Source organism: Thamnophis sirtalis, unplaced genomic scaffold, assembly GCF_051295495.1.
Source record: "Thamnophis sirtalis isolate CommonGarterSnake01/CBP01778 unplaced genomic scaffold, rThaSir2_p1.2 scaffold_2, whole genome shotgun sequence".
Taxonomy (NCBI): domain Eukaryota; kingdom Metazoa; phylum Chordata; class Lepidosauria; order Squamata; family Natricidae; genus Thamnophis; species Thamnophis sirtalis.
In genome coordinates this window covers 17071864-17086621 of record NW_028261382.1, presented here as the reverse complement: position 1 = coordinate 17086621, position 14758 = coordinate 17071864, and the positions used below count along the sequence as shown (strand labels likewise).

General features: G+C 43.3%; 1 protein-coding gene across 4 annotated transcripts in view; it reads left to right on the top strand.

The window, feature by feature from the left end:
* The window catches only part of SPG21 (SPG21 abhydrolase domain containing, maspardin), a 32151-nt gene that overhangs the window by 16608 nt on the left and 785 nt on the right, over nt 1-14758 (top strand). For all 4 annotated transcript variants that reach the window (XM_087704348.1, XM_087704350.1, XM_087704349.1 and 1 more), the window contains exons 4-9: nt 4784-4945; nt 6993-7073; nt 9798-9943; nt 11504-11612; nt 13138-13245; nt 14011-14151. In XM_087704348.1, coding sequence (XP_087560474.1) covers nt 4784-4945; nt 6993-7073; nt 9798-9943; nt 11504-11612; nt 13138-13245; nt 14011-14151 — 747 coding nt within the window. The remainder of the gene's footprint in view (nt 1-4783; nt 4946-6992; nt 7074-9797; nt 9944-11503; nt 11613-13137; nt 13246-14010; nt 14152-14758) is intronic.

Sequence of the window (14758 nt, the reverse complement as noted above, 5' to 3'; positions counted from 1 at the left end):
GTGCCACATGATCTTCATATGATTAGCCTCCCGTTTGGACTCTCCCTTGTTTGTTCTTGGCTAATAATTGTAATTCAGAGAGGAGCAAACATGGATTTGGGATTTGGATTTAGCAGTAAGCTAACTGGAGCAAGATCTGATTCAGTTCAGATAGTTAAGCAAATACTTGCCTTTGCATGACAAAAAGACATTTGATTTGCTATTTACCTCCATATCTTTCTTGGCAGCTGCTGCTTAATTTATATTGGGCCATATTATCCTTGACTCGCTTTTTAGAGGAGTTTGTTTTGGAGAAAAGCAACAAGGAGGATTAAGGGACTGGAGGCTAAAATATGATGAAGAACACTTGCAGGAATTAAGCATGTCTAGTTTAATGAAAAGAAGGACATGGGGAGACATGATAGCAATCTTCCAATATCTCAGGAATTGCCACAAAGAAGAGGGAGTCAAACTATTCTCCAAGGCACCTCTTCAAAATCATGGTGCATCTTATAGTCTGAAAAATACGGTACTTTAAAAAAAAATTACAAATGGGGCATATTTGTAGAATTGCTCTCTACCGAGGATGAAAATTAAGTTTCTGGTGGCGTTTCTGCTGAAACTGTTTGAGGTTGAGAAGAAATGTCCATTGAGCTTGTGACTTCCTTGTTCAGTGAAAAGGAAGTCGGACTTTTCTAACCTACCCTGGAGGGTGAAACCTTCTTATGCCTTTAGACTTATGATTTGCCAGTGCACAGTTCGGCAGCTGGGGGAAAAATTGGATTACTATTTCAAGCCTGTTTGTTTCTTAATATCTTCGCTTTCAAAGTGGAATGGTTTCAGTGCTCATGTGATGATCACCAGTTTCTAAGAGCAACCGGAAGTGAAGCTTCAGTTGGTTACGTTAGTTTTTGTTGTTGTTGAATTGCAGTTGTTTGAGGAAAAAAACAAAACACTTGGGTGGGAAAAACAATGCAGGATAAAAGAAACTTGATATGTCATTGTGGCCAGATGCAAAGTCAATAAATCCTTAAAACATCGTTGCAAACCCATTGGAAAAGCACACTGTAGGTCGTAATGATTTAATTTTTCGTGCCTTGTGTTACAGAACGTCGTGAGATAATATGATACTGTCTAGAGATGGTGGATTGCTTTTAGGATTGGCAAGTTGGTGTGACATGAATGGGCAAAATTGTGGTTTTCAGTAATAAAAGCAGTTGATTTTTATTTCACAACTTCACTGTTTCCTCCAGATTAGACAGAAGTGACATGTGTCCGCTGTCTTTTTTTTTTTTTTGTCTCTATTTGAAAAAGATGACCAGCCTCTTCCCCAAATAATTTAATTTTAAAACAGGAGGGTTAGTTTAGTTTAGTTTAGTTTAGTTTTGGTTTATTTGTATGCCGCCCTTCTCCAGGAGGGACTCAGGGCGGCGAACAACTCAAAGGGGAAAGGGAACATAAACAACAGTACACATAATTAAAATACACGAAAATCACACAGCCATACCAGTCGAGAGGGGAGGGGAACTCATCAACCCCAGGCCTGCCGGCACAGCCAGGTTTTGACGGCTTTCTGGAAGGCCTGGAGAGAGGTGAGGGTCCGGATCTCCGCGGGGAGTTCATTCCAAAGGGCCGGAGCTGCTACACAGGGTTGTTTTTATATTCATCAAGAGGAAGATAATAGAAGCAAACAAGGTTCCTTTTTGTCTAATTTCCTTTGGGAAGCAAGTGGGAGGAATTAAATGAAAGTTCTCTTATCCTACGCAAAATATAGTAATACTGATGTCAACTGAATGGAGCCTCTTGGGAGCCTCTCTCTGAATGGAGACATTCCTGTCTTGTAGGAGTTCAATTGTACGACCACAATTGAGCTCAAAATTTGTTGTTAAATGAGATGGTTGTTAAGTGAGTCTCACCCCATTTTATGACCTTTCTTGCCACCGTAGCTAAGTGAATCACTGCAGATGTTAAGTCAGTAACACGGTTGTTAAGCGAATCTGGCTTCCCCATTGACTTTGCTTATCAGAAGGTCGCAAAAGGGGATCGCGTGACTCTGGGATGCCGCAGCCGTCGTAAATATGAGTCAGTAGCCAAACGCCTGAATTTTGATCGCCTAATCCTGGAGATGCTGCAGTGGTTGTAAGTCTGAAAAACTGGTCATAAGTCACTTTTTTTAGAGTGCCGTTGTAACTTTGAATGGTCACTAAACGAACTGTTGTAAGTCAAGGACTACCTGTTCCATCTTTCTCATCCTTGGGTCTTTAGGCTTTGTTCCGACTGCCGCTCCCATGTGCTTGGCCGTACCAGGCTGGGAAGGATAGCACAGGCTGTCCATCAAGCAATTATTTGTCAGCACGCGTTGGCAATTTTTTTTTTCCATAAAGTTTTTTATTTTTCATTTTCATAACATATAATCACATGTATACTATTACATAGCTGTTCTGACCCCCTTCGTCCCTCACCCACACTCAGAGCCAAAGCTAAGTTACGGCATTTAATTGACAGACAGGTCCTTGGCAGCAAACCAACACAGATAAGTCGTGGCAGCAATTCAGCCTGCCAAGCTCACAATTCCAAGCTCACATTAGTTCCTGTGTTTACTTCTGCAAGAGGGGCGTGTGCACAAGCAGACTTTTTATAGTCTGGAGAGGAGCCTAATGACTACCAGTTGAGTGCAATTATCTCCTGTACTTGCGCAACTGTTCCTGACGCCTATTAGCTCTTCGGTGCCGGGCATCCAGGAACAACTCACTGCTGGCTTCTGGATCACTCTCCCTTGTCTCCTCCCCACTGGTCCAAGGCTCAGGCACCTCCTGGTGGCCAACCAGTCTCTCTGCGCCCTGCTCAGAGTTGGAACCCTAGGGTCCTCCAGAGCCGACTCATAGAGCCCCTTGCTGTCAGAGTCTGGTGGCAGCTCCAAAGGCTCCTGCTGGGCCACAACACATAGCGAACGTCGTATTGTATTATTAAATGTTTACATCAATTCATCTTACCATCAACTCCCCCCCCAAAAAAGAAAAAAAAACATTTATTGGCTCTTCGGCTCTCCATGCACTATATTTATGCGTTCACTTTCTTCTCCCTCTCTCGTCCCCCTCCCTACCTCCTTCCTTCTCTCTGTCCTCCTTCCCTTCTCTATTTTTCCTTCCTCTCTCCTCCTCCTCTCTCCCCTTTTCACTCCTCATTTCTCCTCTTTCCCCCTCTTCCCCTCTCTCCTATTCCTCCTTCCTTTACCTCTCTGCTTTTCTTCCCACTCTTCATCTCATTTGCTTGGTGTATTTCAGCTTCTGAGCAAGCTCCTTTTTATGTTGATGGTATTTATAGTTTCTTTTCAATATACATATTTAATTTTAAACATATATTCTTCTCCCTTTAAAAAAAAGAAAAGAAAAATAGAACAAAAAAGTATACATATATAGTCATTGTACTTTTAACCCCCCCCCCCCCAACCTAATTTTGGCGTTGACAATCTTTGAGGGCAAAATGTGGTCAGTTTATTAAAAGAGAAATATAATGAAGATACTCAGAAGAAGTAAATATGCCCTACCTATCACGTGGCAGAATGAAAACCCCCTCTTTTGTGAGGAAGGCTTTGGGAACGCATGAGCTACGAATGTACTGGCACCAGCTCAATTTCATCCAAGTGTGCCCACACATCAGAAAGTTTGCAGGAGATCTTGCCATGTGCTTCTCGCCGTCTCCCCAGCAATATTTCCCATCTTGCCAGAAGAGTCTTTAACGTATAATTGCAGTGGGATTTCTTTTGGAAACACTCCCAAGTTGTGAGATTGGATCTAAGGTGATCCGAGCTGATTCTTTTACAACCCATCAATTCTTTTATCTGGACATCTGTCAGAAATGGTGTAAGGTGTCCTGCTTGGGCGGGGGGGTTGGACTAGATGACCTACAAGGTCCCTTCCAACTCTGTTTTGTTTTGTTTTGTGTTCTGTTCTAGGAGAGACCTGTTGGTCTATGGTACTGAGTGATTACGAACACTTATGCCTTTTAATAAAATCCGGTATTAGTTGGGAAAGTTGCTAAGGGGCTCCGCCTGATGTTTTGCACAGCGATGGGATTTCCCTCCCCCCCTTTTTTAATGTGATGATACTGATAACTATGATTACAATACTTTCGGTTTTGAGAGAGAAGTAGGCAAAATAAGATCTAAGGACCATTTAATGGTGTTGTTAAACATGACGTTAGGTGTTTTTAAGAGATGACCAATCGGAGGCTGAGGACAGGGTCAAACACATCATTAGTTAGAATAGAATAGGAACGGAACAGGAATAGAATTGGGATGGGATGGAAAGGAATGGAATAGGAATAAGAAGGAATAGAATGGGATGGGATTGGAATAGGGATAGAATAGGATAGGATAGGATATTCTGGATATTGGAGGTCTTCTAGTCCATCCCCCTGCTCAAGCAGGAGAACCTATGCAATCTCAGACAAGTGACTTTCCAATCTCTTCTTAAAAACCTCCACTGGCTAATTGTCCTCACCCTTGGGAAGTTTCTCCTTGATTCCAGATTGCTTCTCTTGCTGATTAGTTTCCAAGTTCTCACGACTGACCTCAGTCCGAGCTCCCCATCAATTCCATTAACCCTCATCTTAGAGCCAGTTGGTCTGCAGTATTAGTAGGTCAGATTCTTGTAGCTAGACAACATGGAACAAACCTTTAGGGTTTTGAACTCTGCTCTGTTTCTGGCTTCTTGCAGCCCTGAGAGTCTTCAGTTGTACTTGCCAAGAATCACGACTGCTTAAAGGAATCACCTTTTGGTCCTCTCTGACGCCTGTTTTGCAGATCATTGTAGATGACGACGACAGCAAGATTTGGTCGCTCTACGACGCAGGACCCAGGAATATCCGGTGCCCCCTCATATTTCTCCCACCCGTCAGCGGAACGGCGGACGTCTTCTTCCAACAGATACTAGCCCTGTCTGGGTGGGGTTACAGAGTCATTGCTGTGAGTTTTCTTCGGAACACCGTCCCGTGTTCCGTTTTGTGAACTTGCCTTCAAGGCAGGGGCGGAGGCTTGGGGTTTATGCACTACAGGTAGTCCCCGACTTACAGCCGTTCATTTAGTGGCCGCTTGAAGTTACAACGATGCTGGAAAAAGGGACATTGATCCTTTCCCACACGTACAACATTGCAACCTCCCCGTAGTCACGTGATCAGAATTCGGACGTTTAGCAACTGGATAATATTTATGACGGTTGCGGCATCCCAGAGTCATGAGATCCCCTTTTGCGACCTTTTGACAAACAAAGGGGAAAACCAGATCCACTTAACGACCACGCTAAGTTAATAATGACAGTGGTTCACTTAACAACCGTAGCCATCAATTTGCCATCAAATGGGAAAACTCCCTTAAGAAATGTCTCACTTAGCAGCATAAATTTTGGGCTCAAATGTGGTCATACGTCGAGGACTACCTGTATACCAAATCAGCCAGACCTTAACTCAGTCACAACTCCCTTGTTCTTGTACCCAGCAGTCCCCAGTATCTGAATCAGTGGCTGCCATTCTGATTCTGGTTGGCTTGTTCCAGTCCCACTTGATCTCCTATGAGCCCATATGGCAGGAGAGTATCAATAAAGCTTCATTATGTTCCTGATGCTTTCCTTATTTGCCAGGCCTGGGCATAGCTTGAGCAGTGGAGCCCATCTGAATTTGAAATGAGTTTATTCTGTGGCTGCATAGCCTCCGTAGTATATTTGGAACAAGGAGTGTCACCCCTTAGTAATGGAGGGCTGGCAATTTACCAATAATTTACTCTCCTCTTTTGACCCCTATTTGGGTAGGGCAGTTCTGCCACATCAATACATTTTATATTAGTCTTTGTCTAGATTTAGACTAGGGATGCGGTGGCTCGGCGGCTAAGTTGCTGAGCTTGTCAATCAGAAAGGTCGGCAGTTCGGTGGTTCGAATCCCTAGCGTCGCATAATAGAGTGAGCTCCTGTTACTTGCCCCAGCTTCTGCCAACCTAGCAGTTTGAAAGCACATAAAAATACAAGTAGAAAAATAGGGACCACCTTTGGTAGGAAGGTAACAGCGTTCCGTGTGCCTTCAGCATTTAGTCATGCCGGCCACATGACCACGGAGACGTCTTCGGACAGCGCTAGCTCTTTGGCTTTGAAATGGAGATGAGCACCACCCCCTAGAGGCGGGAACGACTAGCACATATGTGCGAGGGGAACCTTTACCCTTAGACTACAATGTCTTAAATTTATATACCGTATTTTTCGGAGTATAAGATGCACCGGAGTATAAGATGCACCTTAGTTTTTGGGGAGGAAAATAGGGGGAAAAAATTCTGCCTACCAGGTATTCATCTGGATAGCGTTCTTAATCTAGTCATCTTCAGCACATACGTTTGCTGGTTTTGAGCATGTGTGGGTTTTTTATCCCTTACTTGGGAATAAAAAACAGCTTCTAAAGCTGATCATTGGAGAGAGCAGCAATGAGAAAGCAGGCAAAGCAGGGAAGATTGCTTCACTTGTTAGCACCTCATTAGGGCTGGGAAAAAAGCTACATTCGGAGTATAAGACACAGCCAAATTTTCAGCCTCTTTTAGGGGGGAAAAGGTGTGTCTTATATTCAGAAAAATACGGTATTTAGACTTTGGAGTCCACAAAAACAATATTGATGAGTGTACTTGTGAAATTGAAGCTTACAGTATTTACTCACTTTTTAAAAAAAATCGCAATTATCAGTAGATTCCCCATTTTAAGAGTTTGAGATGGTTTGGAATTGAAGATGGTTTAGATTAAGATAAATCAATAAGAAAACCGTCAATAATCCAACTAACTTCTGCAAGTAAAGCCATCCAAGAGCCATAGGATCTATGGGGATGCTGAGCTTTTCTTCAAAGTGGGATTTCTCCATTTGAGATGCAATTATGCCTCTGCTCCAAGTTCATCAGCTGAAAATGTTCGGAGTCACAATTAAATTTCTGTAATGGTACACTGCATATTTTCCTCTGTTTTTTTCTTTTCTTTTTACCATGTTAGTTACAGTATCCAGTTTATTGGGAGATCTTTGAATTCTGCGATGGATTCCGGAAGCTATTAGATCATCTACAACTGGATAAAGTTAGTGCTTACAATAAAATGTTAGGTAAAAAGCCTAGAGTTTATTCATGTTCGTTGGCTTAACCAAAAGAGAAGCTCCTTAGTCCGTACTGAGTACACTAGTACAGTGATGGTGAACATTTTCAGCACTGAGTGCCCAAACCAGAATGCGTGTGCAGGTATGTGCATATGTGTGCGCCCGAGTGCCAGAAACCCGGAGACTACTGGCTGGCATGCGCATGCCTGATTTTTGGCCAGTTTGGCCATTTTCAGGCTGTTTTTTTGTGCTCTAGCGCCTTTAAAGACCAGCTGGCCACTCTGGCGCCCACGAAGAAAAGTGGCCCAAAGCCATGAAACAACCCCAAATCAACCTGGAAACGGCCTGGAAAACAGCCTGGTTTTTGTCCATTTTCAGGCACTCCAGCACCCGTGAAGACCAGCTGGCCAGTGCGCATGGAAATCAGAAGAGCAGCTGGTTATGGCGCATGTGCCCACAAAGAGGGCTGTGTGTGCTATCTCTGGCATGCCTGCTGTAGTTTCACCATCACAGGACTAGAAGATTAATTTTAGGCATTTGTTTCCTTATCAGATTTCTAAACTGTCCCCTTACTAGGTGATGTACAGAGGCAAACACAATATTGAGACCAGTAGGATCAAAAGCTGTAAAAATATTAACAATTGTGAAGAAAACTGATGTTGTTTGAAAAAAGTGGGACCCCTTGGAATACTTGTTCTGTCTTTCTTGAAACAGACTTGAAACCAAAGACTCATTTCATAAGGGTACGAAAAGAGACTCTTACTTTTAATAGTACTTCAAGTAAAAAACAGAGCATTCCTCACCTGAAACAGAGCTATTTCGAGTGGAAAACGTATCCAAAATAATGCAGCCGCCTGCCTTGCATTTGAAATGGGCTTTTAAATTTAAGAGGCATTGACTCAAAACATTCGGCCTGCCCTTAAATTTTAGCATAACGGTTTAAAAACATAGCTTCTGAACCAGTGGTGGGTTTCAAAATTTTTTAGAACCTCTTCTGTAGGTGTGGCCTGCTTTGTGGGAGTGGCTTGCCGGCCATGTGACCGAGTGGGAGTGGCTTGCCAGTCGTGTGACCGAGTGGGAGTGGCTTGGCAGTCGTGTGGGTGGGCGTGGCCAACTTATAAAATGTGGTGAAACTCACTTAACAACGCTCTTGCTTAGCAACCAAAATGTTGCTCAGAAACTCTGGCATTTGAAGCATACAAGCCTTAAAGCTGTCAAGTTACAAGATCCTTGCACCCCTAACCCTTTAGAAAAAAAAAAAAACCCAGGGGTATTCAAACTTGACAGCTTTAAGACTTGTGGACTTCAACTCCCAGAATTCCTCCTCTCGCTCTTCATCTTGATGATGTGTGGACGGGCGGGGGGAGGGAGCTGGAACCGGTTCTAAACAGCACTGTAGATTTGTGGAACCTCTTCTATAGAAGAGGTTAGAACTGGCAGGAATCCACCCCTGTTCTGAACCGATGCTTGCATAAATGATTTTTTTTTAAAGTGTACATCAACTTAAAAAGGCATTTATGTAAGATCCGGGGTTTGTTTACTGATAAAATGAATATATTTTCACCAAGCAGATGTTGTTTCATTTCTGGGAGGACAGCTATGTTGCATCATAACTGATAAACTTCAGAAACTTTGAATGGAAGGGGAAGAAGTGTTTTTATTTGAAATGATTCATTTCTGCAGATGGGGGAAACCAACGGGAGATGACAGGGATTATAGAATGAAAATGAGAGATTAATTGGAAAGTCCATTGTCTTGAACCTTTAATATGATTTCCGAATTTGCTATACATTGGGGGTCTCCCATCACAGCAACTTTAAGACTTGTGGACTTCAACTCCCAGAATTCCCCAGCCAGCCATGGTTCCCAAGTCTTTAAAGGTTGGAGATCCCTGCTGTAAATGTTTTTTGTTTGCTTCTTGGTCTGTCAGTAGGTGGGAAAAGATCTATCATATTTTTTCGGAGTATAAGACACACACACAAAGAAAAGAAAGAAAATTTGGCTGCGTCTTATACACTGAATGTAGCCAAAAACGCGAGGCACGGAAGAGGCAATGGTCTGTGGCAATCCCTGCAGCCTGGAACAGGTGATTGGGGGTATTCCGATCCACCCACCAATCAGCTGTTCATGCTGAATCAGGCTGCAATAATGTGCTGAAGCTGACCTGGCTGTTCGCTATTTGCTGCAAGGACTTGTGAGAGTTTGCAGCAGCAATCACATTCAGAAAGCACACACAGGTTTCAGCAGGATTCAATAACTTCTCTTTATATAATGTATAACACATTAAGTAAATATACAATACCAAAAGCAGGTTTTCCAATGTGGTAGTTCAGCAGAGAAGCTTCTCTTTCAGTTTTAGTTTCAGATCTCAGCACAGCATGCAGCTTTAGTACAGAGGAAGCCACGCCCAGGCTCCTGGCTGTCTCCTTCCTTGTTGCTCACACAGCAAATACTGTTTGTTTCTAAACAGCCCTCAACTCTCTCACACACTGACAGGACCCTAGCCAGACGAATACCAATGGATGCTGGTAGACAGAGGCAGATTTTTTTTTCTTATTTTCCTCCCCAAAACCTAAGGTGCGTCTTATACCCCAGAGCGTCTTATACTCGGAAAAATACGGTAATTTCCAAGTGCTTGGAACCGTAAAATGTGTTCGATAAAAAGAAAAATAATCACGGGTGTTCTTCTTTCGTTGTTTTGATATTAGGTTCACCTTTTTGGTGCTTCGTTAGGAGGTTTCCTTGCTCAGAAATTTGCCGAGTACACCCACAAATCGCCCCGAGTCCAGTCCTTGATTCTATGCAACTCTTTCAGCGATACCTCGATTTTCAATCAGTCGTGGACAGCAAATAGGTGAGACGCCAGTTCAATAAATCCACTTTTGACTTTTTTTTTAAAGAGACAAAACCCAGTTAGATGATCATCAGAACATCCCGTCTGTGAAGTTTGGAGCTGGGCAGAATGAGGGCAAGAGTCTCTTGTTGAAAGTAGGGAATGCAGGTGGAAGCTTAAATCTGATGTTACTATGAAGGGTTCGGATGCTGGTTCCTTTCCTTCCAAGGGGTTTTTCAGTTTGAAGCATTTTGCATATTTGTCCATCTCTCCCGTTAGGAGATGGTTATTAGTCAAGATCTCACCTGGAAAAACAACACGTCCCTGGGGATTGGCAAGGCCCAACAGAGGAAAGTCCTGCGGAAAAAATCAGGTGGAACAACGGCTGATGACCTCTTTCTATCAGTCCACGATAGAAAGTGTCCTCACATACTGCATGATAGTGTCAGCGTTCCAAATATCATTCAAAATTAAATCAGAGTCCAAGGCAGAACTTTCCTCAAACTTCCAATTTATTAAGAGAGACATGTTGGCACATCTGTGGAAAACCTGAATCTGAAAGCTTCCTGGGTTTTCCACCCAGTTGAAAGTTCATGATCTTGTCCCCACACCCACAAGTCCATCACATGGTCCAATCTTCCATTGCCATGCTGGCATCTCCACCCATCCAGTTCTGGTCAGGTGCAAAGGTGTGGAGACAAAGAATGACCTTGGGCTTCTAGAAAGGAATGTTTTATTTTGGCAACAACACATTCTATTCCATTCCCCCTCCCAATTACCCCACTAATGAAACAGCATAGTACAATAATAGAGAGAGTATGGCAGGCCAAAGATCCGCAAAGGAATATGACTGCAGGCCTGACAGATAGTATGATACGCTGATTTAACAGCTGCGGACAGGAAGGCACTACAGAGAGTGATCAATTCGGCACAAGAAACCATTGTTTGCCTCCTAACACCACTGGATGACATCGGCAGATCTCTATCTGCTGATCCTTGGGATGGAAGAGCCTCCACTGCTAGCGAAGCCCCACCCTAGCTCTGGGGATAAAAGGCAGGGGGCGGAGATGAATAGGGGAGTTAACTATTCATCTTCCAGCCCGCTGGACTTGTTAGCCTGTGAGAGAAACTTTTTGCCGGGGCTGCCAGAAACCTCAAAGTATAACCATACAACATGGCAATTTTGCGCAACACAAAGCCACCATCATTAGATTATGCATATTCAGCTAAGAAGGAAAAGAATAAAAGGAATTAAAATTGGAAGTTACAGAGTAGAAAGCTTTGTTATTCAGTGGTGATGTTCAACATTAAGTAGTCACTAATACTTGAAGTGGCCAATACTAGGCTAAATTCTAGCAACCTTCTATGCAGCATGTCTTTGTCTACAATAATGGATAGGATAGTTTAATAGTCATCTGGGAATTGTTAAAAGATGGACAGATCGGCTTTACTAGCATTGTGAAATCAGGTAAGCAGAGGCTGTGTGTAAAGAGATTTTTTTTATATATTTAACTTGACAATGCAGGGCTTCAACTGAACTTTGAAGTCCTAACTTACCTTTATATTCCTCTCTCTTCCCAGCTTTTGGTTGTTGCCTGCTTTCATGTTGAAGAAAATTGTCCTTGGGAATTTTGCCTCCGGTCCCGTAGATCCTGAAATGGCTGACGGAATTGATTTCATGGTGGATAGGGTAAAGATCCATAATGGTCAAGTTGGTTGCTTGATGGTGTTCTGAAGTTTGTCCAGGAAATAGCAAAATACTGGGTGTTTTGAATATTCTTTTCCTTTTCCTTTTTCTGTTCAGCGAGGGTGTGTGCGCGCGTGTGCAGGTAGTTATCGACTTCTGTCAATGTTCCTACTGATGGAACCCAAACCAGCAAGCGCCATCGAAATGATCCGATCTCTTAATGCAAAACTTTATTGAGTACATCATTTCGGCACAGAATGAAAGAAAAACCAACTCTGGCTAATTCCCATGCAATTCAATATATTTAAAGTATAGAATCCTCCCTCCCTCCAATTACATTGTCCAATTAAGTGCCACGGTATCGTTATGAGAAGATGTCTGGAAGGTCTGGCAAATGCCTGCTGAAGTGACCTTGGTTCTCACAGGCTGAGTGCTTGATGGTTACAGTCCACATTCCAATTTCCCCTTCCCTCCCTCCACCATAGTTTGTTGAAAGTGAAAACAGCATGAGTACGTTTCAAATCTTGACAAGTTCATTTAGTGACCGTTTGAAATTACAACGGCACTGAGAAAAAATGACTTATACTGTTTTGTCATACTTAACGACCGTGGCAGCATCCCCATAATTACATGATTAGAATTTAGATGGTTGGCAACTGGCTCATATTGATGATGGTCGGTCATAAGTTATTGCGACCATAAGTCAAGTCAATACATACCTAGACTCGATTTTATAACTGTTTTTTGCAGTGATTCCTAAATCACTATGGTGGTTAAGTGACTCGTGGGGGGGGGGGGTCATACAATTCCCGGGATCATGTGATCACTTTTTGCGACCTTCCGACAAACCAAGTCAATGGAGAAGCCAGATTCACTTAAATGCCATGTTACTAACTTAATTGCTTCACTTAACCACTCTGGCAAGAAAGATTGTAAAATGGGGCCAAATTCACTTAACAAATATCTTACTTAGCAATAGAAATGTTGGGCTCGATTGTGGTCGTAAGTCCATAAAGCTACTAAGTCCTGGCTGTTCCAGCAGGCTGGGGGCTGTTGAAGTATCCAGCCCCACTTCACCTGTGAATGTTGTCGTATTTTAAATTGTTGTATTGTCTTGTATTGTCTTATTTATCCCCTTTCCCTGTTTTATTGTAAGCCGCCCGAAGTCCTTCGGGAGTGGGCGGCATACAAAACCAATAAATGAAATGAAATGAAGGAGTACCTGTATGTGTGTACCCTATTTTCCCTAAAATAAGACCTCCCTCAATAATAAGCCCAAGTAGGCTTATTATCGCTCCCTGCCTCCTGCACCTCAAAAATAATAATAAGACCTCCCCCAAAATAAGGCCAACCGCTTATTTTGGTGGTCAAAAGAAAATAAGACCCAGTCTTATTTTGGGGAAAACACGGTACTAGGAGGAACGCAAGATCCCTTCCAACTTTGGTATTCTGCATTCTATTTCTTGGTCATCAGATTTCAGACCCAAATTGATGGTTTTTGTTTTTTGTTTTTCATAACGTCGGACAGCTGGAAACTTTGGGCCAGAGCGAGCTGGCTTCAAGACTCACTCTCAATTGCCAGAATTCCTACGTTGAACCTCATAAAATCCGAGATGTCCCTGTCACCATCATGGATGTGAGCAACCTTGGGCGTATTCCTAGCTGATAAGCATGAGATGAAACTGGTTTGGCTGGGTATTGATTAGTGGGGATCTCCAATCCAGGAGGACTGTGGTAGTCGCGCTTGCATCATTTCCTGCAAGCATTGGGACCTTCTGGAATAAAAGATAATATAACTACAAAGCCCTAGTAAGGCCACACCTAGAGTACTGCATCCAGTTTTGGTCACCACACTATAAAAAAGATGTTGAGACTCTAGAAAGAGTGCAGAGAAGAGCAACCAGGATGATTAAGGGACTGGAGGCTAAAACATACAAAGAACGGTTGCAGGAACTGGGCATGGCTAGTCTAGTGAAGAGAAGGACCAGGGAAGACATGATAGCAGTCTTCCAATATTTGAGGGGCTGCCACAGAGAGGAGGGGGTGAAGCTATTTTCCAAAGCACCTGACAAGGAATAATGGATGGAAACTGAACAAGGAGAGATTCAACCTAGAAATAAGGAGGAACTTTCTGACAGTGAGAACAATCAACCCATGGAACAGAAGTTGTGGGAGCTTCATCACTGGAGGCTTTCAAGAAGAGACTGGACTGTCATCTGTCAGAAATTGTGTAGGGTCTCCTGCTTGGGCAGGGGGGGGGTCAGATTAGATGTCCTACAAGGTCCCTTTCAACTCTGTTAATCTGTTTAAAAAAAGGAGAGAACTTCTGCTTCAGGGAAAGATCCTGGGCTCAATGATAAGGGATGGCAAAACTCATGCTGATGCTGTTTTTGACTTTTAGGTATTTGATCAGAGTGCCTTGTCTACAGAAGCCAAGGAAGAGATGTATAAATTGTATCCCAACGCCAGGAGAGCTCATCTTAAAACAGGAGGCAATTTCCCATATCTCTGCAGAAGTGCTGAAGTAAACCTTTATATCCAAGTAAGTCCTGCTCATTCATTCATCCATCCAATTTATTGTATTTTTTGCTCCATAAGACACACTTTTTTTGTCTCCCAAAAGTGGGAAATGTTTGTTCGTCCTATGGGACAAATATTGCCAAAGCCCTACCCACCCACCGCTCCCCACCCTTCAGCTGTTCTTTGGCCTCTGTGCACCCCGTTTTCGACCTCCACCCATCCCTTTTTGGCTTCCATGCATCTCGTTTTTGGCCTCCGCATGCCCCGGGATGTATGGAGGTCAAAAATGGGGAATGTGGAAGCCAAAAACAGGACAGGCAGAGGCCGAAAACTGGACGGGTGGAGGCCACAAATGGGGCTTGTGGAAAACAAAAATGGGGCACACGGAGGCCAAAAACGGGGAGCGCAGAGGCTGAAAATGGGGTGTGCGGGGGCTGAAAACGGGACACGCAGAGGCCAAAAACGGGAGTGCGTCTTATGGGCAGGTGTGTCTTGTGGAGCAAAAAGTACGGTATATCCGCCCATCTCACAGTTCAGGCAACTCTGAGCAACAGTTTCCTCCCTCACAGGTGAAAGTAGAGTCAATGTCAATGTTTTATGGTTTAGAGGGGAAAAAATGAATAGATTCT